This window comes from Merops nubicus, unplaced genomic scaffold (assembly GCF_000691845.1).
Source record: "Merops nubicus isolate BGI_N331 unplaced genomic scaffold, ASM69184v1 scaffold6219, whole genome shotgun sequence".
In the NCBI taxonomy this organism is placed as follows: domain Eukaryota; kingdom Metazoa; phylum Chordata; class Aves; order Coraciiformes; family Meropidae; genus Merops; species Merops nubicus.
In genome coordinates this window covers 6,201-29,181 of record NW_008632945.1, presented here as the reverse complement: position 1 = coordinate 29,181, position 22,981 = coordinate 6,201, and the positions used below count along the sequence as shown (strand labels likewise).

The window sequence follows — 22,981 nt, the reverse complement described above, 5'->3', positions numbered from 1 at the left end:
GTGAGAGGTGGCCATGTGGCCACCTTTGTTTTACATGTTTAACCTCTTGACCTGGCTGTTTCCCATTCCATCTGTGGGAAGCCTTGGTTCTTTGCTTGTTCCACCTCTTGTTGGTCGGACGATGACGTTGTTTGGGTCGTTGGGGGTAATGTCAATTGCTTGTGGACTAATTGACTTGTTTGCAGTTGCAGCCCCAGCAATTGTTCATGGATTGTCTTTACTATACTCAATACAGTCCACTTACTGTGGCTGTGGCATTTCTCCTCGGACAGCGACAAAAATGATCCGAGGGCTGGAGCAGCTCTGCTGTGAGGACAGGCTGAAGGAGTTGGGCTTGTTCAGCCTGCAGAAGAGGAGGCTCCAGGGCAACCTTATAACAACCTTCCAGTACCTGAAAGGGGCCTAGAAGAAAGCATTGGAGGGTCTATTCACAAGGGTTTTGAGTGACAAGACAAGGGGTAATGGCTTTAAGCTAGAAAAGGGCAGACTTAGGTTAGATGTTAATATGAGGGTGGTCAATCCCTGGAATATGTTGCCCAGACAGGTGGTGGAGGCCCCATCCTTTGAGACATTCAAGGTCAGGCTTGATGGGGCCCTGAGCAGCCTGACCCAGTTGGAGATGTCCCTGCTTATGGCAGGGGAGTTGGACTAGATGACCTTTAGAGGTCCCTGCCAACCCAACACATTCTATGGTTCTTTCAATAACACAAAATAGTGCCAGGTAAAATATGCAGATAAACACAATGCACCATTGTGGCTGAATTCAGACTCCACTGCTGAAGCTGGAGCTCCTCAGCATTTATCTTCCAAAGGTGCCCTCCTCAGTAGAGGAAGGACTGCTCTTCGTCTCAGTGAGGAACCAGAAAAGGAAAAATTCAGTGGCCTGCTAAAGACCTCATCCTGTTTTAGAAACCAGGTGCCGCACTTGCACACAAGACCACCCACCTTCTTCATGGAGGACTGAATACAGAGGCTCCTGGGCACTGATCTCAATTAAGCTTCAAGTGGAGTCAATCTGTTCTGGACTAGAGTTGGGGACAGACCAGACTGCAATGGATCTATCCTCAAAAGACACAGAATATACCTGCACTTGATCATGAAGAGCCCTTTCCAAACATGGACTGTGCTTAAACAACCAATACTACCACAAAAACCCACCAATGAGTAAGGAGAAATACAAGCTACTCACCTGAGAGAACGTAATGCTTTCAAATTTGGGAGGAACTGAAACAGCTGCAAAAGTCCCTTGTCACCCAGATAATTATTTGATAGGCTAGGATTTAAAGAAAGGCATTTAATTTTCATAGCAAACAAAACCAAAAGGCACAATCAGCTCTTAGCAGCTAGAGCTCTGAAAGCAGAACACGGGCACCCTAATCAAAACAATACAAGCACTGCCCCTCTCCACTGACAGCTAAAGCCTGCGAAGAAACCAGAGACTGGACTTAACACAGGACAGCCAAAAACGTATCTCAGGGCTCATCCTGTTCTCATGTCCACCAAGTGACCCCTCTGGACTGACAGTGCTTTTTAACGCAGTTACCAGGATCCAGAAGTCCACAGGTCTGAGAAATGACCAGTGTGGTCTGGCCCAACAAAGGAGCCACAGGTCAGTCCTGGAGAAGGATATTAGGATCTGATATTCGAGCCTAAGAGTTACACTGGGGTAAGGCCCATGGGAGACTGAGACATGATTAAGAAGAGCAAAGGCTAAAGGTCTCTTCCACAGGCTGCCAAGCTTAAGGGAATAGCCATCCCTTGCATGGTGGTATGCAGAGTACATGCCTGTGTTGGTCCTTGTTCTGTCTTCAAAACCCAGACATGAGGGTGTGTTGACCAGCCTTTCCACCAGCACTGGGTCTGCTCACCTCTCAGGGTTAGCAAACAGGATGACTCCCCACAGGCAACACTAACAGAAGAAAGTGCTTTGGTGCTGAAGGTCCTTGCACACCATCTGTGGGATCACCAGCAAAATGCAGGCTCCCTCCTTTGATTTGGGTGTGATTCTTCAGCCTCTGCAGCTTTGCTCCCAAATGGCCCAAAGGCAAAAATGACAGGGCAAGGTTTTTTACTGCTTTTGCAATATCTGAAGTCAGGCTAAGCAATCAAACAGCTCCCTTCTAGATTGATGTCCTGCAGCCTTTGCCCTAAGAGAGCACTAGAACTGTATCTCTCTTGGCAAAGGATATTAGCCCACGTAAAACTCTGCCTTTCAGAAGGCCGTGTCTCTACCACACTCTCCATACAATGCTGCAGACAAACATTTTCTCAATATCCCAAAGAACTGCAGATAAAGACCATAAGTGAAGGACTCACTCCAGCTCAGAGATGCTGCTACATTCCTTCAGGACTGCACACAGCTTCTCCAGGTCGCTGGCTTGAAAATGACTGTCTGTCACTCTAGGGGGGAAAAGAAATCAATAGTGCAGATCTGCAGGGTTGCAAACAAGATTGCAAACTTCAATTTTTCAGAAAACCAGAGAATTAATGACAATATAATAATGAAATAAAAAATTCCCTTCAAATATCTTTTGCTTTTTATTTTTTTTTTTGTTGTTGTCTGGAACAAGTAACCATCTGTACTTTCAGCTCTTGTCTGCAAAAAGAGAATAAAGAGTTCAGGTAGAGAAAACTTAAGAGCACAACAAAGAACCAGGTCCCTAAGGTCCTGGTTAGAAGGCTTTAGACACAACTTCTGCCTTCCTCACTGCAGCCTGCAAAAGAGACTGGCGTGCTCTGTGCTGGGGTAAGGGCATGGTTTGATATGCATCTGAACGCAGGTCCACCTTAGAATGTGTTTCTCCAGGTCCTTCTAAAGAAACCCCCAACACCACGAGCTCTGCCACTGCTGGGAGCCGATGCAGTTACCCCACAATCCCCACAACCACTCTGTAAGATACACAACCCACCACCTATTTTGGCTCCTGTAGAAGACCACAGACTCTAACCACAGAGCTTCTAGAGATGTAAGCTGGGACTGTGAACACAGTGACAAATGACTGACTGGCAGAGTCTTTACCAGCTCTCCTCTGATTCACCTTGGAGATGCAGGTTCCAGGATCAGCTGTAGGATCCAGAGATAGGACATGCATTAAAGACAATGAAAATCTGCCATCATACCTTATTTTTTTTGAAGCAGTAGGTGTCTGGTTTTCCTCTGCATATTGTTGGTCATCAGTAGAGAACACAGGCTCTTCGCTAGAAAGCAGGCACAAAAGCAGACAAGGGTAAAACACTTCCACTTCAGCAATTTGGCAGGTCCCTGGGGCTACCCTGGCTCTAGCCCACACCCATATCCTGCCAATAGCAAGGTCTTTTTTCTTTCAGTGATTAACCAGATACTTGAGCACACAGGCAACTGAGGAGAACGGGTAAAGACCTAAGCGATAGTTTGATGGAGAATTAATGTCTTGCCTAAACATGTTTTGTGAAAAGAGTGCTCAAAGTCTGTGCTCAAAACTGACTATTCATAAATAAATGGAACATTCAGATCCTAAAATATGCAAGTTTAGAATGTTGCTTGGTGCCTTAAAGGAGTGATTTCTTGATTGTGTGCCTCAAGCTGTCACTCTCAAGCATAGCCACAACTTGGTTGCATCCCATAATAGCCCTGCTGGTGCTCCCCAGCGAAGAGGTGCGATGCAGGTGTGGGAAATGATATTTTACAGTGGGCTCAGTCCATGGAGAACAAGGACATAAAAGAACCTAGAGCTCCAGGAGCAACAGGAAATCATTTCTCAAACAAAACCTTTGGGTTGAGCTGGTTTATCAGGGGAAAATTTTGTCACGGAAAAAATAAAACTCCCAATTAATTTTGATTTAAGAGTACCATGATCCAGAGTACATAGTATAGTGAACTAGATGGTTTTAAACATGCAGGGATCTGCGAACCTTTTTGGAATTTGGTTTGTGGGTGTGGGGTTCACTGGGTTTTCTTACTGTCCCCTGTTATCAGAGTACTATTTTTAGATTCAGAGGGGAGGAGGGCAAGATCTTCTGTGAGATGAAGTGTCACACTTGGTACCTCGACAGGATATAAGAACTAAATGGGATGTTGAGAAAACCCCATTTGTGCACACATGCTACCTAGGAGGAAGGGAAGCATCCTCTCTGTCTTCTGAAAACCTCAGGACTGCAGTCTCACGACCAAGGCTGTGAAGAAGAAATGGAAGCAATAGGTATCACATTTTGATTATTTAGAGGACTTGTTTTAAGAATACTTGGCTTTGCCCTGCAAAACTCTTTTATGACACCAATCACTTAAAACACTCTCAAAGCAAGCAAAAACAATCTCCATCAGTTTTAAATCCTGGTTGGATCAAACTATGCAGTATCAGATGACCCAGTTTCTCTGGACCATTAGAGAAAGTGCAGACAAAATCATTACACCTGAACTCCAAGGGGTTTACAAAGGAAAGTAACAGGGAAGAACTTTCAACTCCACTCCAGGAGATGTCACTAGTTCTCACAGTCCACAGAGATTCTCCCTCCAAAACTTCTCGGAGCAGAAAGCAGGAAAAAGTCTAAAACTGCCTCTGTGTAGGAAAGGACACACAGTTCTGCACCTTCTCAAATTCTGGTTGATAACTCAAATAAAACCAGCTCACAACAATGTATTACCAAGTGTCAGTGTTAGCAGTCCTCTTTGGATGTGTTCCTCACCTGCCCCACTTCAGAGGTGACTCAAAATTCTCAGAACCTAACTCTCAAATGTGTATATTGGGATTAACTTTAGGAATGATTCAAGACCTACATACCTGACTTGTACTTCCATCACCTTCTGGTAGGTATTTACTGACTTCAACAGGCTGCAAACACCATCAATAGACATGTGGTTTTGACTGAGACTAAGAAAGATAAAAAAGGCAATTAGCTGGTCACTGAAATCACACAGGTCTGTCCTAGTAGAAGGAGGCATCAGTGTGCTGCATGCTTGAACCCGTTCCACTTCAGAAGCGGCATGGTGGAAAACACCCAGGACTGCTATCCCAAGGAAGAGCCTTTATTGAAAGGGCACTTCACCACTTCAGGTGCATTTAGACCAGCCTCTGATGCTGGTGATGCTCTGAGCAAGTGACCAACTTCAGCCTGAACAGTCTCATGGGCTGAATCTCATCCTTCATTGCGAGTGCTCAGAGCTGTAGCACTGGTCTGGGTGAGGCCTTTGTCTCCTGGATCCCAGCTCAGTGTTTCCATACAGTCTTTGCCAGGCTCGAGAAAAGAGGGAAGTTTGGGGTTGTACAAGGCAACACTTACTCCAGCTGCTTTGAAATTGATATCCGAGGGAGACTTTCCAGCAGGTAACTGCAGCCTTCATCTCCAAGCTTGTTACCTGATAAACTGAGGCATTTTCCAGTTAGTATGGACTGTTTTGAACAGTATAAACAACAAAGCCCCCAATATCTGCTTGCTTTCCTTTTCCTCCAATTGCTTTTTTGCCCAGACTGTTCTTCTGTCCCAGATCAATCTTCCCTGATTATCTCTGCATGGAGCAACTTCAACGTTTTATCCCTAGGGCAACACAATTAATCCTTTAGCCCCCAACACATCTTACTTTAGAAAAAGAAGTGGGAATACAAAACAAGTCGTGAGCAGGGTCTGCTTTGTAAGGGGCATTGTGGTTACAGTCCCAGGAGGCTTCAGTCATCACAGGAACTGAAGGTTGCTCAGCATTCATGAACCTCACCAAAAATCCCTCACCAGGATCCCACCAGACATAACACAGAGTGCTGGGACACTTCCTTGGGGTCAGGCACCATGTCTCACTGCCCTCTACATGTGACATCCCCTGCCCCATGCAACTGGCCTGCAGCCACTCGCTGGGAAGGAAAGGAGGCACTTACTCCACCTCGGAGAGACAGGGAGAGCTCTGGAGAATGTCAACGACCTCCTCTGCATGCTGGGAAGACAGGCTGCGATTCTGCAAGCTGGTAACAGGAAGGATTAATGAGCAGTTAGGGGACGGTGGGGCCCAGGCAATTCTGGTGTCTGAGAGTGCACAGAAGCAGCACCAAGACAGGGAGCTGTCACTCTCTGCTCTGACACACAATCCTGGGCACACGCCTCTGCCTCTCTGTAGCCACTCTGCCACAGAAGGCAGGAAGAGGGACGCCCCAGCAAAGTGCTGTGCAAGCACAATGCTTTGTGCCAGAGCTGCCTGGCACTGCCATCCACAAGAGAAGGATGGACGTGATTGTTTTAAAGAGGAGGAGGTCAGGCAGGGACATTCCCCAGCTTTAACATGCTCAGATAAAAGGCCTGAGTCCTATTCTCAGAAAGCCACTACTCTATTCCAGAGCACAGGCAAGAAAGAAAACTATATGGCTCATGCCTTTGGTACCTATAGAACATATGGCAAGATGGGGAACTCAGCCTCTCCAGGGCTGTAGAGCCAAATACACAAGAAATAAAGCCACTGGCTGGGCTAGATAGGGATTTCTATTGCTGTTTTTATTTACTGATTCAGGCTTATTTGAAACTTTGCCATATGTGGAAATATCCTCTGTTCTTAAGGACCAACAGAGCTATTCTCGTCCTTCTGTAGCAGCTGTTATCTGCAAATCACATTCACCAGCAGGGTCAATGTATTCTCTTACCATAACTTCACAAATCTCGTTGGAGCTATATGTTCCTTATTCTCCTCCCACCTCAAATCCAAAGACCTGCAAACAAGCAAAATATTTGGCCATTAATGTGCCTTCACAAACAAGCGGACCAGGGAGCTGGTTAGGATTTTCAGGAAGTTTTCTGGAAGAAACCACAAGTTTCTTGCAAAATATTGTGAGGTTCCTCAAGGACTGCGCGACACAGGGCAAAGTGAGGTTTTGGTTATTTTATCAGGGAACAAGAGAGTGGTTCATATGTTCATAATTAAGGTCAAATTCATCCTTCCCTCAAAAGATTCACAAGCAGAGAGAACATAGACACCAATCAGAGAAGGAGCAAAGGCTTTTCTATCACTTTTCCTTATGTTCAACAGGTTTTCAGCAATTTTGCAATAGAAATACAGCACTTCGACCTTCCACAGGCATGAAGGTGCTACCTTGGTGGAACTGGTCTGTGCCAAGACCAGCTGTTTTGCTTACGTTTCTCCTTGCTCAGGTGGATTCAGCTCAACCAGATGCAAAAGAAAGTGGCAAGCAGGTCTGTTGCTAGAGTGGTTTATAATGACAGTTTAAGCGGATGGTTGCATCACCACAACTCTGACCATAGCACAACCCCAAGTGCAGTTTCTCACCTTGGAACTTTCCCAGAAGGTTGAGAAAAATATATAATCACAGTGTCCTTCCTGAAAAAGAGATAGAATCCTAGAATCATTATGGTTGGAAAAGACCTCCAAGATCATCAAGTCCAACCATCAATCCAACACTACCGTGACCACTAAACCATGGCCCCAAGTGCCATGTCTCCGTGTTTTTTGAACCCCTCCAGGGATGGGGACTCCAGCACCTCCCTGGGCAACCTGGGCCAAGGCCTCACCACTCTGTCAGGAAAGAAATTCTTCCTCATATCCAATCAAACCCTCCCCTGGTGCAATTTAACCCCATTTTCTTTCATTCTAGTGCTAGTTACTTGTGAGAAGAGACCAACCCCCACCTCGCTCCAACCTCCTGTCAGGGAGTTGTAGAGAGCCAGAAAGTCTCCCCTCAGCCTCCTCTTCTCCAGACTAAACACCCCCAGGTCCCTCAGCCACTCCTCACAAGCCATGTTCCCCAGAGCCTTCACCAGCTTCGTTGCCCTTCTCTAGACCCACTCCAGCCTCTCAAGGTCTTTCTCATCCTGTGGTGCCCAAACCTGACCCCAGTGCTGAAGCTGTGACCTCCCCAGTGCCCAGTCCAGGGTCATGATCACTCCCCTACTCCTGCTGGACACACTATTTTTGATCCATGCCAGGATGCTGGTGGCCTTCTTGGCCACCTGGGCACACTGCTGGCTCATGGCAAGCTGTCCGGCCACCAGCACCCCCAGGGACCTTTCTGCCAGACAGTTTCCAGTCACTTTTTCCCTGGAGCGTTGCCTGGGCTTGTTGTGACCCAGGTGCTGGACCCAGGACTTGGCCTTGCTAAACCTCACACAGTTGACCTCAGCCCGTCGATCCAACCTGTCCAGATCCCTCTGCAGAGCCTCAGTGACAGCACACAGGTGGAACCATGCCAAGGGGTAAGGGCCAAAGCAGCTGCCTGCATCCTAAAGAGGGTCTGGACATCTTCCACGCTAGCACACACTGCAACAGGCAAGCAACCTATAGCCATGTGGCTAGAGAGCAGCAGAACACCCCGCATGGAACTGGGGCTGAAGGACAGACGCGACAGTGACATTGTTAAGAAGACTGGGCGGCTATTTTTTTTTATTTCCCCCCCCCAAGACTAGTGGTTTGCTGAAAGATATTCAGTAGAAAACTCCATTCCAGCAAGAAAAGTAAGAAAAATCTGTCTGCAATCTGACTTGCCTTGAGCTACACCAAGGGTTAATCTGGCTTGTTAAATTTACAACATAAGACTACCATAAAGGGTAGGATTTAAAAATTCTACCATTCTCTGTCATCCTGGGCCTGTGAAAACACCAAAAACTGTAGTGCTAGAGCTACTTCAGTCCACATCTTTTCACTAAACTTAGTTGATTTATAGCAAATTTATGCTAGCTGGTAAAGAATTTCCTGGCTGATACACTGCAGAGCTTAAAAGCAATTTTGCGTTCTGTCATATTAAGAAGAAATATTACAATCTGCAAATCGATTTATGGACCAAGGATAAAATGACCTATTAAAGAAAAATACAGAGAGAAAGTCCATAATATGCTAAATTCAAATTTTGTTTCAAAGAGAAAACAAAAAGTTTTATTATTATCTTCTGTTGCCTTCTATTAGACAACAATTAAGCCGTAAACCAGTGTCCACTTAAGAAGTCAGCACCTAAAGAGCCAATATATTTGCTTTAGGAGCAGTTCTCAAGCATTGATACCTGACATGCAGTTCAGCAGCTCTCTGACACGCGAGGACTTCCCTTGCCAGAATGAGAACAGCATTCAAGGAAAGATGGTTGTTGCTCAGGCTGTGAAGATGAGAAATAACACCACCTCAGCTGCTGGACCCACCAGTAGGCTCTTTTGTTATGCAGATGCCCTCTGCTCTGCACCCAAAACACCCTGAAGCACACATTCTTTTAGTTAGAGGATTTCTTCAGAGTTTTGCATTTAGGACCCAACAAAAGCACTATCAGAGCACAGCTCTCTTTCCCATGAGTTTAGATTCAGAGATACTTCCTCTATGTGCAGCCAAAGAATTATTAACCATTTTGGGATTAGGCAGGGAATGTATTTTAGGATTACACAACTGACCCACAGTGCAGTTAAACTCTTGCTATAACAAATCCCATTTAAATATGGCGTATTAAATTAATGTGGTCTAAACTCTCACATTTAAAGCATCCCCAAAGACACAATACTAGCAATTCTTTAATTGCACGTTTATTGTGCTTCATGACTTGTTGACGGTCATTAAATATGAAACATATGGTGTTGCCTCCACAAATCCTCTGCTTGTTCTCAGGGCTGCAGAGCATCATTCCTGTGAGCCTCAAAGGTGAGGAGGCAGAAGAAGAAAAAGTCATGCCAGGCACCAAGTTGAGCACATCCTGGAGAGCTAACTCCTGGAGAGGTGCCAGTGGTGCCAGGACTCCCTTAAAATTATTTTAAAACACCTGGGTAAGAACTGTGAGGCTGAATTTATCTCAACCTGAGCACAGCCGTCTGTGCCTCAGCTTGGTGCCTCACGGTACATGTTCCCCACTGGCATCTCTAAGAGCAAACATCACCCCTTGCAGAGACATCCAGCAACTCTACTCTGATGAGGATTTAAACTCTCTCTGATGGATGCTTATGCTTGGTTCCGTAGTGGCTACCATTTTGAACAGGTTTAAGTAATTTTTACTCACTCTATTTTCTTCAGCTTTTTCATTCTGGAAAACAGATCCATCATCTTCTTCAAGTCTGGATGCCGTATGCGATTGTCCTGCAAGCTGCACAAAGATTTAGTCTCATTAGTGTTAGACCCCAAAGGAATGAGTGGTTGATTTGAGGGTCGTTCCCACAATACACTCACTTTATTTCCTCAAGTTGGAGGTACTGTGATGAAGCTTGGACCAAGTCAGCCATCCCCTCAGCTGTGATGCTCCCACCTGTCAACCTGGAAAAAAAAAACTCTTTCAAACCTAGCAGAAGGAAGAAGCTTTGAGTGAACTGATGTCATTAAACTGCAGCATAAATACAGGACAGACAGAAAGACAGAAGACTCTGACCTTACAAGCAAAAACTTACTCTAGTTTCTTCAGGCTCCCCATTCCTCCTATGCTCTTTGAAAGAGCAGCAGCAAAGTCATCGCCGTATCTCCTACTGCGAAAGCTAAACGCGAAGAAAAGGAAAAAACATAAACACAGCCAAACCCAGAATATGCCAGCCCACAGAGCAGATTAACAAGTGCCGAACTTCTTTCTTAACAGCTATTGTCTCATGCTCTTTTTTGTAGCATCTTTATCTTTTCAAACATTTATTTTAAAACAAACACATTAAACTTGCACATCAACTGCAAACACCTGGAGAAACACCTTCTGCCTTTTGGTACAGTGCTCTGCAGATGAAGAGTCACCCCTGCTGCATGTCCCATCAGAGTCAGGACCCTGAAGACACGGGAGGTCACACAGGAGCAAATCAAACTCATGCAGAGAATGTCCAACAGCTCCTGCGTGATGAGTTGCTGAGTTACATGATGATTGATTTCAGGCCAGATACTTTAAATTTGGGTGGCAGGCTAGCCAGAGTTGTCCAAAATACAGAAGTCAAGGATTTTAGGGAAAGTACCTCTTTTATAGAAGGAACTGGTGGTGTTGGAAAAGCAAACAGATATACAGGCAAGGTTTCAGACACACGAGCTCTCCTCTGAATCATTTCCAGAATGTACTGATTAGGGGATGTATTGGTAGCAAGCACCCTGGGCTGCACATCTCCCACAGTGTGTCAGGGGGCCACGAGAGCAGAACCTCACCTATGACCCTGTTGACCTACGTGCCTCCACCACCCTCCCCTAAACCAGTCAGGAACAGGATGCAGAGGTGTGGTAGCATGACAGACACGGCCCATGGCCATCAAGAACATGCCTGAGGCAATGCTTCTTCAGACAGGTTCTGTCTGAGCACTGTGCAGCTGAAAAGCTTGGGCTCCTGCAGCCTTCTGCCCATCCTTCCCAGCGACAGGGCTACTGCATAGTGCCAGGAGCCTGCAGACCATAAACGAAAGTAGGTACAGACCTGACTGTGTAAGAGCTGAGGAAGAACCCCCCAAAAAAGCCTGTTACATTCTCCTAATGCAAGAGAACAGAACAGCCCAACCATCCCAGGCATCTGCCTAAACTGCTCTTTGAAAGCAGAGGACTCCATGCATGGGCCTGTACTTGCATAAATCAGAAAGCTTTTCTAACAGTAAATTAAATGGTTCTTGTTCCTGTTCTTCTTAATGGAGACTGAGAACAATCAATTACTGTCCTTTTAACAATGACAACAATATCCAGGAACAGCAGTTTTCACATCTCTGTTTCTGCTCTGCTGCTTCACAGCAAACTTCATTCCCTACAGGTCAAGGTAATTCTCACCCTTGGCTGCTCACCATCTTCCCAATCACATTAACAAACTACATATATTCCTCTAAGTCATTCACAGAAACAAAGAATGAGACTTCTTCCTCAACAGGATCCCACAAGATCCCTCTTGCAAAGTCCCTCCAGCATTCCATCAAGGCACGGAGAGAACGCCTCAGAGTGCAGTTGTCACCTCCTGCTCATCTGGTTTATGGTGATTTCACTTAGATCACAACTTTCTCATTTGCTTGCAGGTTTCATCCTGCCTTTGTATTCCCAGGAAATGTCTATCATCTTCTCTCCCATCTGCTACACTAACTACCCTCCTGTTTTAATCAAAGCAAAGAAACATACACAAAATATTGCCAGAATGGATTTAGCACCTTCATATCCTTCAAGGACTCTTAAATTCATTATTTGATAAATTTGGTATCAAAGTTATGCTGTTCAGATCAGAACTTCTCACATCTTCTGTCTCTCCCTTCTAAAGCAAACACTAGGCTTGCCCTTCTAACTCCTTAGCCCTCCTCTCCACCCACCAGCTCAGTGTGTTTACCTCAAGTGCTCTACGTTTTTACAGCCAGCGAGAACCTCCAAACAGTCAATGTTCATGAGACATCCTGAAAAATCCAAATGAGTAAAATCCTGGCCCGAGTTGATGACAAAAACCAAAGCCGACATGTCCAGAGGTGTCAGTCTAAAGTTTTTAAACTCGTACTTGAAACTCAGCAGGCTCCCGATATGCTGGGCTACTTCCAGGTCTTGTGTTTCCAATGTGCAGTGGCAGAGCTCAATGACCTTAGGCCCTGTCAGTTGAGTGGCTGCCAGTCTCTTGAGAGACTGCAGGATTGTGTCCTGCTTGTCCCAGACCCAAGCTTCATCTTTTTCAGCCAACAGCATGAGAAATGTCCTACATTCTTTGGATGACAAGCCTGAGAGAAAGATGTGAAAGCTCTCCAGGAATTCGGTCTTTGCCTCATTTCTTAAAGTCCACTTTGTCTTCAAAGAGAACTTCTTCTTCAGGTAGTTCTTGTCCATGCTCTTTCTTACCATGAGACACAGTGCTGCAAAAAACTCCTGCAAACTCAAGTGCACAAAGGCATAGCCAGCCTCTGGGCAAGTGCCATTCGTCTTCACCTCAAAGACAGTCAGCAGTCCATGTAAGGAAGCAAATTCCTTCACATGTTCTGGAATATCACTAGCATAAAATACAAGCTTCTTCTCTTCCAGGCCTTTCAGTGCAAGATCACACAGACCCAAAAGAGCCTTCTTGTTAGAGTTCAACTGAGTCTCCTCGCCACCTGCACACTCTCCCTGCTGTTTGTTTATGAAGATGAGGAGCATTTTGATATAAAACTGTGTCATAGTCTGAGGAAGTTCCACACTCACCTGATGTTTAAGGAGCAAATACTCCAAACAGACGCACACAACATAACACAGAGCAGGGATGAGGCACATGCTGAAGAGTTTGGTGTTGTTTTTCACGTGAGCAATGGCTTGTTCTTTGAACGAATGCTGATGAAAATAGTGGCTGATGTATTCCTCCACCTTTTCATGGTCAAATCCCCAAATTTCTGCTAGCAGATCTACTGTGCTTAATAAGAAGTCAGGTAGTCTCTTAGATCGGCTGGTGACCAACACTGTGCAGCCACGCAGGAGCCTCCCATTGCAGAGGTCTGCAAAGAGCTCAGAGACAGACACACGGGAGGTAAGAGCTGGGCCTCCCTTAGAAGAGGATGACACATCCATGTTAGCTGCAAACTCATCCAGCCCATCAAAGATGATCAGTGTGTGCGACGCGTTTTCCAGGAGGTACTGGAACACTGCGTCAGGGCTGTCTTCTGGCTGAAGGAACAGGTCAAACAAAAGCTCTTTGAGAGTTAATTTTCTTTTTAATAAATTCAGCTGCCGAAACTCAAACAGGAAAGTGAAGAAAAACTGAGGTATGACACCTTCTGCCCATTTCTGACAAATCCTGTGCATTAGCATGGTCTTGCCTGTACCTGGCTTACCAAACAAAAAGATCACCCTTGTCTTCCCCGAAGGGACCGTGCTACAGAACAGATCTGACACTTTCATGGCTGTATCCACACATTCTTCTGGTTCAGGAGCACCTGCCACACCCTCCTGGGGTTTATCTGTTCTGTCTTTTAAGCGGGAGGCTTTGCTCTGCTGAATGACAAGGTTGACAAAGGCTTGCTTGAAAGGCAGTGGCTGCATTTGTTCCTCTGCTGCTGCTCCTGCTGTTCTCTTGCTTCCATATCTCTGGTGGATAGAATTGATGAGGAGATGCCGGTAGTTTTCAGGTGCATCTGAGAGAAGACAACAGAGCGAGTATGAGGGTGAAAAAGTTATTTCTGAGCTGTGGCAGATCCAGAATATCACCCCTTAGACAGAGAAACAATGGTCCTGACAAAAGGCTGCTCCACAGAGCTAATTAAAGAGGACAAATTTTGAACACATGAAAATAATACATAATTTTTCCTATATTTGCACAGTGGTTGAAGAAGAAAATTCAGGGAAAGGGTGAAAAAGCTTTAGATAAAAACTAAATCCTATTATCTCCTCAAGATGAGAACAAGGTACTGGTGCATTATCATGGAATCCCAGCATGGTGGGGCTGGAAGGGACCTCTGGACATCATCACATCCAACCCCCCTACCAACGCTGGTCCACACAGAGCACAGAAATGCATCCAGGCAGGTTTGGAATCTCTCCAGAGAAGGAGACTCCACAACCTCTCCGAGCAGCCTGCTCCTGAGGTTCTGACACCCTCACAGGAAATTTCTTCCTAACGTTGAGGTGTGACTTCCTTTGTTCTAGCTTGTGCCCGTTGCTCCTTGTCCTACCACTGGGCACCACTGAAAAGAGACCGGACCCATTATCTTGACACCCATCCTTTATTTATAAACACCGATCAGATTCCCTCTCAAGCCTTCTCTTCTCCAGCCTAAACAGCCCCAAGTCTCTCAGCCTTTCCTCATATGAGACACATTCCAGTCTCTTAATCATCCTTGTAGCCCTCCACTGGATTCTCTCCAGTAGTTCCCTCTCTCACTGAGAAGCCCAGAACGGGACAAAGTACTCCAGAGTTGGCCTCACCAGGGGAGAGTAGAGGGGGAGGAGAACCTCCTTCAACCTGCTGGCCACACTCTTCTGAATGCTCCCCAGGAGACCACTGGTCATCTGGGCCACGAGGGCCCATTGCTGGCTCATGGGCAACTTGTTGTCCACCAGGACTCCCGAGTCCTTCTCCTTAAAGTTGCTTACCAGTAAGTCAGCTTCTAACTTGTACTGGTGCATGGGGTTATTCCTCCCCAAGTACAGGACTCTACACTGGTCCTTGTTGAATTTCATCACATTCCTCTCCACCCAGCTCTCCAGGCTGTCCATGATATGCATAGTATTATATAGATAAGTCCCTATTCACTAGCTCCCTGTTCACCCGTGCTCACCTGGTGTCACACTGGCTCAGCAACCTACACCTCAGAACAGAGCTTTTGCTCTGAGAATCTGAGGCCCCTGATGGTATCACCATCTCTGCTGAGGAAAGAACAGTGGTGACAATTGAGGGCACTGAGCACCTTCTGCAAAACCCTGTCCTCACTGCTGTTATGTTTGTTGAGTTTTGTCAACAAATGAAAACTCAAGAAGTTTCCCATCTGCAAACTTTCAATCAAAAACCAGCTCCCACCCAGCTGTAGCTGCCAGCTCTGCCATGCTCACCAACACACGCTGGGCAGCGCTGCACAGTGAGGACTGCAAAGCTAAAAGCAGAGGTTAAAAAGGGTAAAGAAGGGCCGATGACAAAGAAGAGGATGTGAACACTGGTGTTATAGAGCCCACATGTCTGCTCAGGCTGCCTAGTCTTTCCTGGAATCACTCTGGCTTGACTTTGTCATCCCTCACCTATCATCAGTTGCTTCTCTCTTTTAGAGTGAGCTGAAATCATATGAGCTTTTCATGTGCTAGAGAGACTGAGGAGTCTTCAGGAGGTTTTAAATTGTCAGCATGTCTCCTAAGTTGGTACAAAAAAGCAAACAAATACAGGGATGACCTACAACTCTATCATAATTTATGGAATTCTTTGCCTAAGCCACCTGCACCCCTTCTCCTCAGGTAGATTTCATCTATCACTGAAATGGAAATGGATGTTTCTTTTTACTTGCCAGGTCCCATGGTCTGTATATTTTGTAACTTGTTGTATTAAAAGTTTATGCAATCACCAATCAAAAGTTTCCCTCAATTCAGGGGGTTGATTTCCTGGGTACTTCTGCAAAGAAGTCAAATGAGTCCCTCCTCAGAGGAAGGCACAGCACCACTCTGCTATGGAACATCTACATACCCAGTCGCTGCTGTTTCGCCTCCTTATCACTCACAGAGCTGCTGAGATGCCGACGTCGAGCAAACCCTGAAAATCAAAGTCAGAAACATGGCACAAGAGCATCTTGAATGGCAGCTTATTAAAGCTGGGCAAGACTCTCCAGCAAAGCATTTGGGGTGCTGAAGAGGCAAAATTGGAGAGACAAAACTATTTGCAAATTGATGCCGAGTTGATGGAACCACTTTTGCAAATGTTGAAGTAAAAGCAAAGGTGCATCTAGCTACAGTAAGATCGCTTGGGCTGGTCCTCATGAGGTTAATCCACTCTCTTGTCCCACCCCAAATATGCTACAGCTCTCAGGAATGACCAAGGGGACTGGGCTGCCTAAAAACATTCAGTAATGGAGTCCCCTGAGCATCTCCAGGCAATTCATTCCAACGCTTCGGTTTATGTATAGAGATTTTCATAGTGCAATCTGCTGCCTCCCTGTTCTATCCAACTGAGTGGTTTTGCAGGGAAGCCAAGCAAGTCTGTGCTCTTCCCTGGGACACATGATCAGCGGCAAGGACTCAAATTTTATCTAATACTGCAATATGACTTTGCACTTCACAGAGCTATTACTATCCAAATCTTACCATTCTCAGCCTAAAGTAGCTGAACATCAGAAACAGGGAGGTACAAGCTGCTGGTGGAAGCCTTGCTTTGAAAATCTTAGCAGGAAACAACATGGATTTTAAAAGGCATGCTTGTGTTAGATTTAGCAAACAATGCTTCCACCTTTTTGCTCAACCCCCTCATCTGCTTAGAAGCACGGTGCTAAGTAGTGCCAGAACCTTAGCAAAAACCTACCACAACAGCCCATCAAAAAGCAGCCTAGGAAATGACACTACTGACAGCAGAGCTTCTGGAAAGCAAAGAAACGAGGTAGGTGCAAGTCTGGGTTCAGAGGAGCATAGAGAAGTCGACAGAGCATTAAGGGCTACAGACAGCCCAGTCACAGACACCACGAGCACCGCAAAGTTATGCTGGGCATGGAAGAAGCTGTTCTGAGCATACAAAAGAAGCCTGGCAGTTTCGAGACAGAGACTAGACCAAACATCAGTACCACATATCCCAGTTACACACTGCAGCAAAGCCCATAGCCTGTGTGATGGACCTGAAAGAAAGCAGGAGCAGGAAGAACCAATGACTAGACGTATCTCAGCTCCACAGCAAGTTTTTTCGTGAGCAAAGCCAGCTGCCAGATCAGTCTCCCCAAGCTCAGCTGGCCAGGGAGCACAAACAGAAGAAGATACATACACGGTTGTGAAAAGCTGAAACCACAAAACTGACCACAACCACCTCACTGGTGAGTCTTCTTGTAGGCTGCGTGATGCACCTGCCCCACTTTGAGCACAGGAGCTGCTCTGTTATCCTGGGGAACCGGACAGGGAACAGCTATGAGGAACACACAGCTCACAGATTCCCTGGGCTGTTTATGGTGATGAATTCCATGTTTGATTCTGGTGCACTCCCAGAGAGAGTAAATGAGCAGAGCACCAGTCTTTCCATTCTTAGCTGGTCTTGGTAACTTTCTGCACTGTTTTCAAATTTTTCTTCCACCAGCAGCTGGTAAGACTGACCAACCCACTCAACAGGGCAGCAGAGCAGCTGTCAGCAGCAGTCTGGCTGCACAACAGGTGGGTCACTTCTGTTTCCAAGAGCTCAGAAGCAGTCTTCAAGTGAAAAGCACAGGGAAAACTGCCTTTGTGACCATACCAACAGCTGGAACCGCAAAGGGTAGGTTGGGGGCTACAATGTATACTACAAAAATAGAGTTCAGCAGAAGTAGGGGAGTGATGGTGCCCCTGGACTCGGCACTGGGGAGGCCACAGCTTGAGCACTGGGGTCAGTTTTGGGCACCACAGGATCAGAAAGACCTTGAGGGGCTGGAGCAGGTCCAGAGAAGGGCAACAAAGCTGGTGAGGGCTCTGGGGAACATGGCTTGTGAGGAGTGGCTGAGGGACCTGGGGATGTGTAGTCTGGAGAAGAGGAGGCTCAGGGGAGACCTTCTGGCTCTCTACAACTCCCTGACAGGAGGCTGGAGTGAGGTGGGGGTTGGTCTCTTCTCCCGAGTAACCAGTGATAGGACAAGAGGAAACAGTCTTAAGTTGTGCCACGGGAGGTTTCAGTTGGATATGAGGAAGAATTTCTTTCCTGGCAGAGTGGTGAGGCATTGGCCCAGGCCGCCCAGGGAGGTGGGGAACTCCCCATCCCTGGAGGAGTTCAAAAAACATGTGGATGTGGCACCTGGGGACATGGTTTAGTGGTCATGGTAGTGTTGGGGTGACAGTTGGACTTGATGATCTTGGAGGTCTTTAATGATTTTAGGATTCCAATGTAAAATGGGTAACACCAGCAGAGGTGGGAACAAAACTGTGATTTCACACCCCCACAGCGAGAGCGAGAGACAGAGAGAGAGAGACTTTGAACCGATTGGGAGTTAAATAAAAATAAAATATATTGTTTAACAGGGAACAGAAAACAAAAAGGGAGGTAAAAATATATATAAAGATGGGGGGAATACAAAGTAAACATATACAAAACCTGAATCTCAGATGGCACAGGATTGCTCAGAACCACGTGGATGCAGGCACGTTGTGTTCTCCCCACCACAAAGAGAAAGAGCAGAGAGAGAGAGAGAGAGAGAGAAAGAGGCACCCACTTGCTACCTCTTTTAACGAGTGTGGAGAGGAAGGGAAGGGAATATACTCTTTTCCCCCGGGACCCTCCCAGGTTGTAAAAGATCACCTGCCCCCCCGCCCCAAGCCTCAAACCACAACAGGAAGGGCTAGGGCTGACACTCACAGCACCTAGAACTTTGTGCAGAGCTAGCTCTGGTTCTTGCTGAGGTTTGCCAATTCCCTCAGTTCCTTACAGCCTGTGTGTTTGCACCTGCAGTTGGCATTCCCTGCTCCTGGCCAGGCAGAGGCCAGCTTTTAGCACTCCCTGCTGTGCCCACCTCTGCTGGTGTTACCCATTTTACACTGGAATCCTAGAATCATTAAAGACCTCCAAGATCACCTGCCACCCCAAGCCTCAAACCACAACACTTCCCTAAATTCATACAGCAGGATAAATATGAAGAGCAGCTTTCCTTTCACATCATCTGTTTTTCAACCATGGGCAATCCAGCATCAATGCACTCCCTGTAGGAGGATCACACCCTTTCTTTCTGCTGTGACTCTTCACAAGGGGTGGACTTGAGCTGGTGTTTCATTTTCTGGAAATTGAATATCTGGTGACTGAGGAGGCAACTCATAATTTAGCAGCGTCCAGTTATTCCAGCAGTTGTTACATGAGAGCCCAGGGCCGTGACTCGGTGTGGCACATACCATCAGTATTTTCACATTGCACCAAAGGCTTCAGATGAACATTTGGGTGTTCACCAGAACATGCTGAAAAGTGTCAGGGGAAGAGATCTTGAAAACAAATCCCTCATTCCACAATCTGAGTAGGAAGGCCTCAGCCCCAAATTCACCCCTGAAGAAAGCCCTAGAACTAATAGTGCCCATTTTTTTAAGCTCTGATTCTGACAGCTCTGCAATGGTTTCTGTTGGATCAACTCCTGAATAGTCTTTCTGCTCTTCCTTTAAAAGCCAAGCCAGCTTCCTCCACCAACCAACACGCCAACCACAGTAAAATTGCAAAAAGTGGGTATTTTTGCAGAGGTGGTGGGAGATTCCCTTGGCTAGAGAAACTAAAATGAGCCAGTTCCTCAGCAGAGTCAGGACCAACAAAGCTTTTTGGAAGTTCAGAGAGAGAAAACAAAACAAGGGTGGTTCATCTGGAAAGCACCAAGAACAGAAAAAACAAACCTGAAGTTGCACTGGCTTCCCCACACCTTTCTAGTGCTGTGGCCAACACATGGGACATTTGTAGCCCTGCCCAGCCCACGGGCAGAGCAGATAAACTCCAAGAGCAATGAACGCCAGGGGCTGTTCCAGTCTTACCTTTGGGCACAGATGTCGCAGCACTCACATCTGGGCTTGCTTCTTGTTTCTGGCTTACGTTACCTGGAGGAGTGAGAGTGGAAATGAAGCAGTTACTGCAAGCATCCTGCTCTTGAAATCCGGGGTGCTGCTGACCAAAGGCACAGAGCGTGCAGCTCACAACACACAGTGGTACAAACCAAGGCTTGGTATAAGGGTTCAGGCAACACAGATGGGTTTCAGGCTCCTCATCTGATCTTTTCCTTTCAGATGGCTTTAAAATACAGTTAACCACTGCTTTCAAGGGAGGAGTGAAACAACTTTCCTCTATGATATGTACAAATTAGAGCATGGGTGGCTTGGGCTGATCTAAAACCACACCACAGCCAAAAAGGGAAACCCTACTCCTCCCTGTTCCTGCAAGGGAGGTATTTCTTTGACAAAACCATTGCAGAGTCAGCTGGCAGCTCAGTCAAGGGCCTTTTCTGACACACTGCACAGTTCAAGCTGCCTCAAACCCCCACTCAGCACAGACAGCCCCACAGACAACATTCACAGAGCTTTAGAGGGAGATTCTGCTCATGCCAAATAGAGTCCACATACCACCAAGACTCTTCTGTCCAGATAAACCTACACCTGAAAGCGTCGCTCTGCAAAACCAGATGGGAAGTCTTTACCCACTAATCCCTCCTGCCGCCACTTCCAGCATTTCTGAGCTGGGAGCACAGGCCAGTACTCTGGCATTTCTAGCTCTAGCATCGGCACAAAGCAACACACAACAAGGCTACAAATGGGCACACATGCTACACCACAGCCTCATGCAAAATCCATGCGACAACTCAAATATCTTGGCTCTTGCCTGGAGTGCCAGGTGAAGCAAAGTAAGCTAGTTCTGGTGCTGGAAGACTCCATCCTGCCGTTTCTCCACCACTCATGCCAAGCACTGCTTGGGCTGCCTCAGGTTGGTTTTAGCCCTCATCAGTTCTCCAGTCTCGTTCAGCATGCAGACAGAAACTCTCCTCCCTAGGAGTCACTTTGACTAAGGCAGTCTAGTGGTTCTCTTGCCTAATCTATGATGGCTTCACCACTCTATTGCTGTATCATCCTCCTCCAAACCACCAAACTCCTGCCTACACCCTTGGAACAGCCCCTGCACCACACAGCTCTGCAGAGGGTCAGAGTTAACAGAAAGCCACTCCTGAAGCAGAACCAAAAGCAATTAATCTTCAAAAAGATCAAGGATGCTAAACTGTTAACTCCATGGTCAAACCAGCATAAGCCAACTCTGAAACCCTAGGAGATAGCTGCTTTTAGACATGCCACAGCATTAAAAGGCTGGAATCTGTTTCTGCTTCAGTCCTGAGAGAAAGTCCACATCAGTCCTTGCTTCCTGCTGTTTGTCTGGTCTTTCCCCCATTTCACCTCTGCAACAGAACTACCAGACTGATGCGAATAATGACAAGTTGCTGCAGGCAGGATGTGAAGGACAGCACAGCTCCAAAAGACTCATCCTGTAAGACTTGTGTTAACAGAAAAGAATTAACAGCCAGACAAAGGAACTCAGTAAGGGAGAGGCACAGGGTCACTGGTGCTTGCAGGCTTTCCTAGAGGGGAGCACGTGCACGCTGTGTGTACGGTTAAAACTGCAACATGCTGTGGACAGACCACAATCTTTACAGATCACATTTCTCTCAAGCCACTGCCACCAACAGCTAACGAGAGATATGGGGAAGTGGTTTCCCTGGGGTATATTTTAAGACTTCTGTACTTCTTGCCTTTCTGGATCACGACAATAAAAATGAGCAATGAAAAATCCATGAAAGAAAAAGGCAGTCTTTCTTTTCTTCTTCAAAAAAATCTACCAAAACATTCATCTCGGCTTTATTGGAGAGGGGATGCACAATTTTTATTTGGCTTGTCCTTTTTTATCTCAACTTACATTTCTAAGCCAAAAGTTGCACTTACACAAAAAAAATACCACAATAACTTTCAGCTGTTTCAAAACCTTCTTTCAAGAAACCTGGAAGAGAAAACTTTGTAAAATAAACTTTCTCAGCAACAAATAAAGACTGAAGTTGAATATTCTGATTAAGCAAATCATTGCCATCAAGAAACTCTTGATGTTTTATCAATGTTTCCAATCAATGTTTCCTCCCTCAGAGCTCAGCACACCTTTTTCCCTGTATTTCAGACTCAATTAGTGTCTCGAGGACACTATTTTCTCTCTGGGCAAAGTGACTTTACTGGGGAATCCAGATGATATGACCACACAGTTTCCCAAAGGGTCCACAGAACCCTCCATCCTCAAATCAGACCAATTCTTATTGAAAGGGTGAAGAAAGTGCCCACTGACACCAGAAAGGCAGAGGGGTGGTGAAAAAACACATCTGAAAATGTCAACTATTGCTGTTTGCTGGCAACAACTCTTTTTGGGAGGATCCTACTCTAGAGATTACAGTGAAAGACAGGGTGAACCAGAAGGAAGGGCAGATCATTTTTTAAACCAAGTGGCTTGGTTAGAAAGGCTCGTAGCTGCTACCTCTCACTGATGAGGCACTGACCACACAAGTGAGGGCACTGCTGGTCTCACTGGTGTGTTGGTTCTGCAGGGTCAAGGTGTTGGCTGTGTCTGGGGATGGTCAGAGGAAGCTGGCCCCATCCCCATTACCTTCTCCAGCAGAACTGATGAGCAGTATCTCCAGGTCCAGGGGCAGGTCGCACTCCATGCAGAGGTACTGTGCAAACTGTTTCCAGGTGGCAGGGCCAGCCTTCTCCACCAGGTCAAGGAGAGCCGAGACTTTGTCTCTGTGGTCTGTGATGCTCTCCAGGCCACTCAGGGCCACCCGCGGGAGGAAGCGCTGGGAGGTCCTGATCAGCCAGTTGGGACGGTGGCTGAGGAACTCCACGAGCTGGGGGCGGGCACTTGCTATGGCTGCTTCCAGGTCTAGATCATTGTTCTGAAACGAGGGCTGGAGGGATGAAACCAGAAAGGGTATCAATACACACAGGAGTGAGAGGTGTTTGCCCACACAGCCCTGCTGTTGAGCAGCCAGCATACCC

At 46.5% G+C, this 22,981-nt stretch overlaps 1 protein-coding gene across 1 annotated transcript; it reads right to left on the bottom strand.

The window, feature by feature from the left end:
• Window positions 1–1,189: 1,189 nt before the first annotated feature.
• On the bottom strand, window positions 1,190–22,890 carry NLRC5 (NLR family, CARD domain containing 5; the record flags this gene model as incomplete). Its single annotated transcript, XM_008948062.1, has 17 exons — window positions 1,190–1,273; window positions 2,317–2,400; window positions 3,121–3,198; window positions 4,087–4,152; window positions 4,758–4,847; window positions 5,257–5,340; window positions 5,844–5,927; window positions 6,597–6,662; window positions 7,238–7,288; window positions 8,961–9,050; window positions 9,933–10,016; window positions 10,100–10,183; window positions 10,315–10,398; window positions 12,183–13,938; window positions 15,972–16,037; window positions 19,943–20,005; window positions 22,590–22,890. Coding segments are annotated over 17 exons (3,215 nt in total), but the record flags the coding sequence as incomplete, so codon positions are not given.
• Window positions 22,891–22,981: the final 91 nt, after the last annotated feature.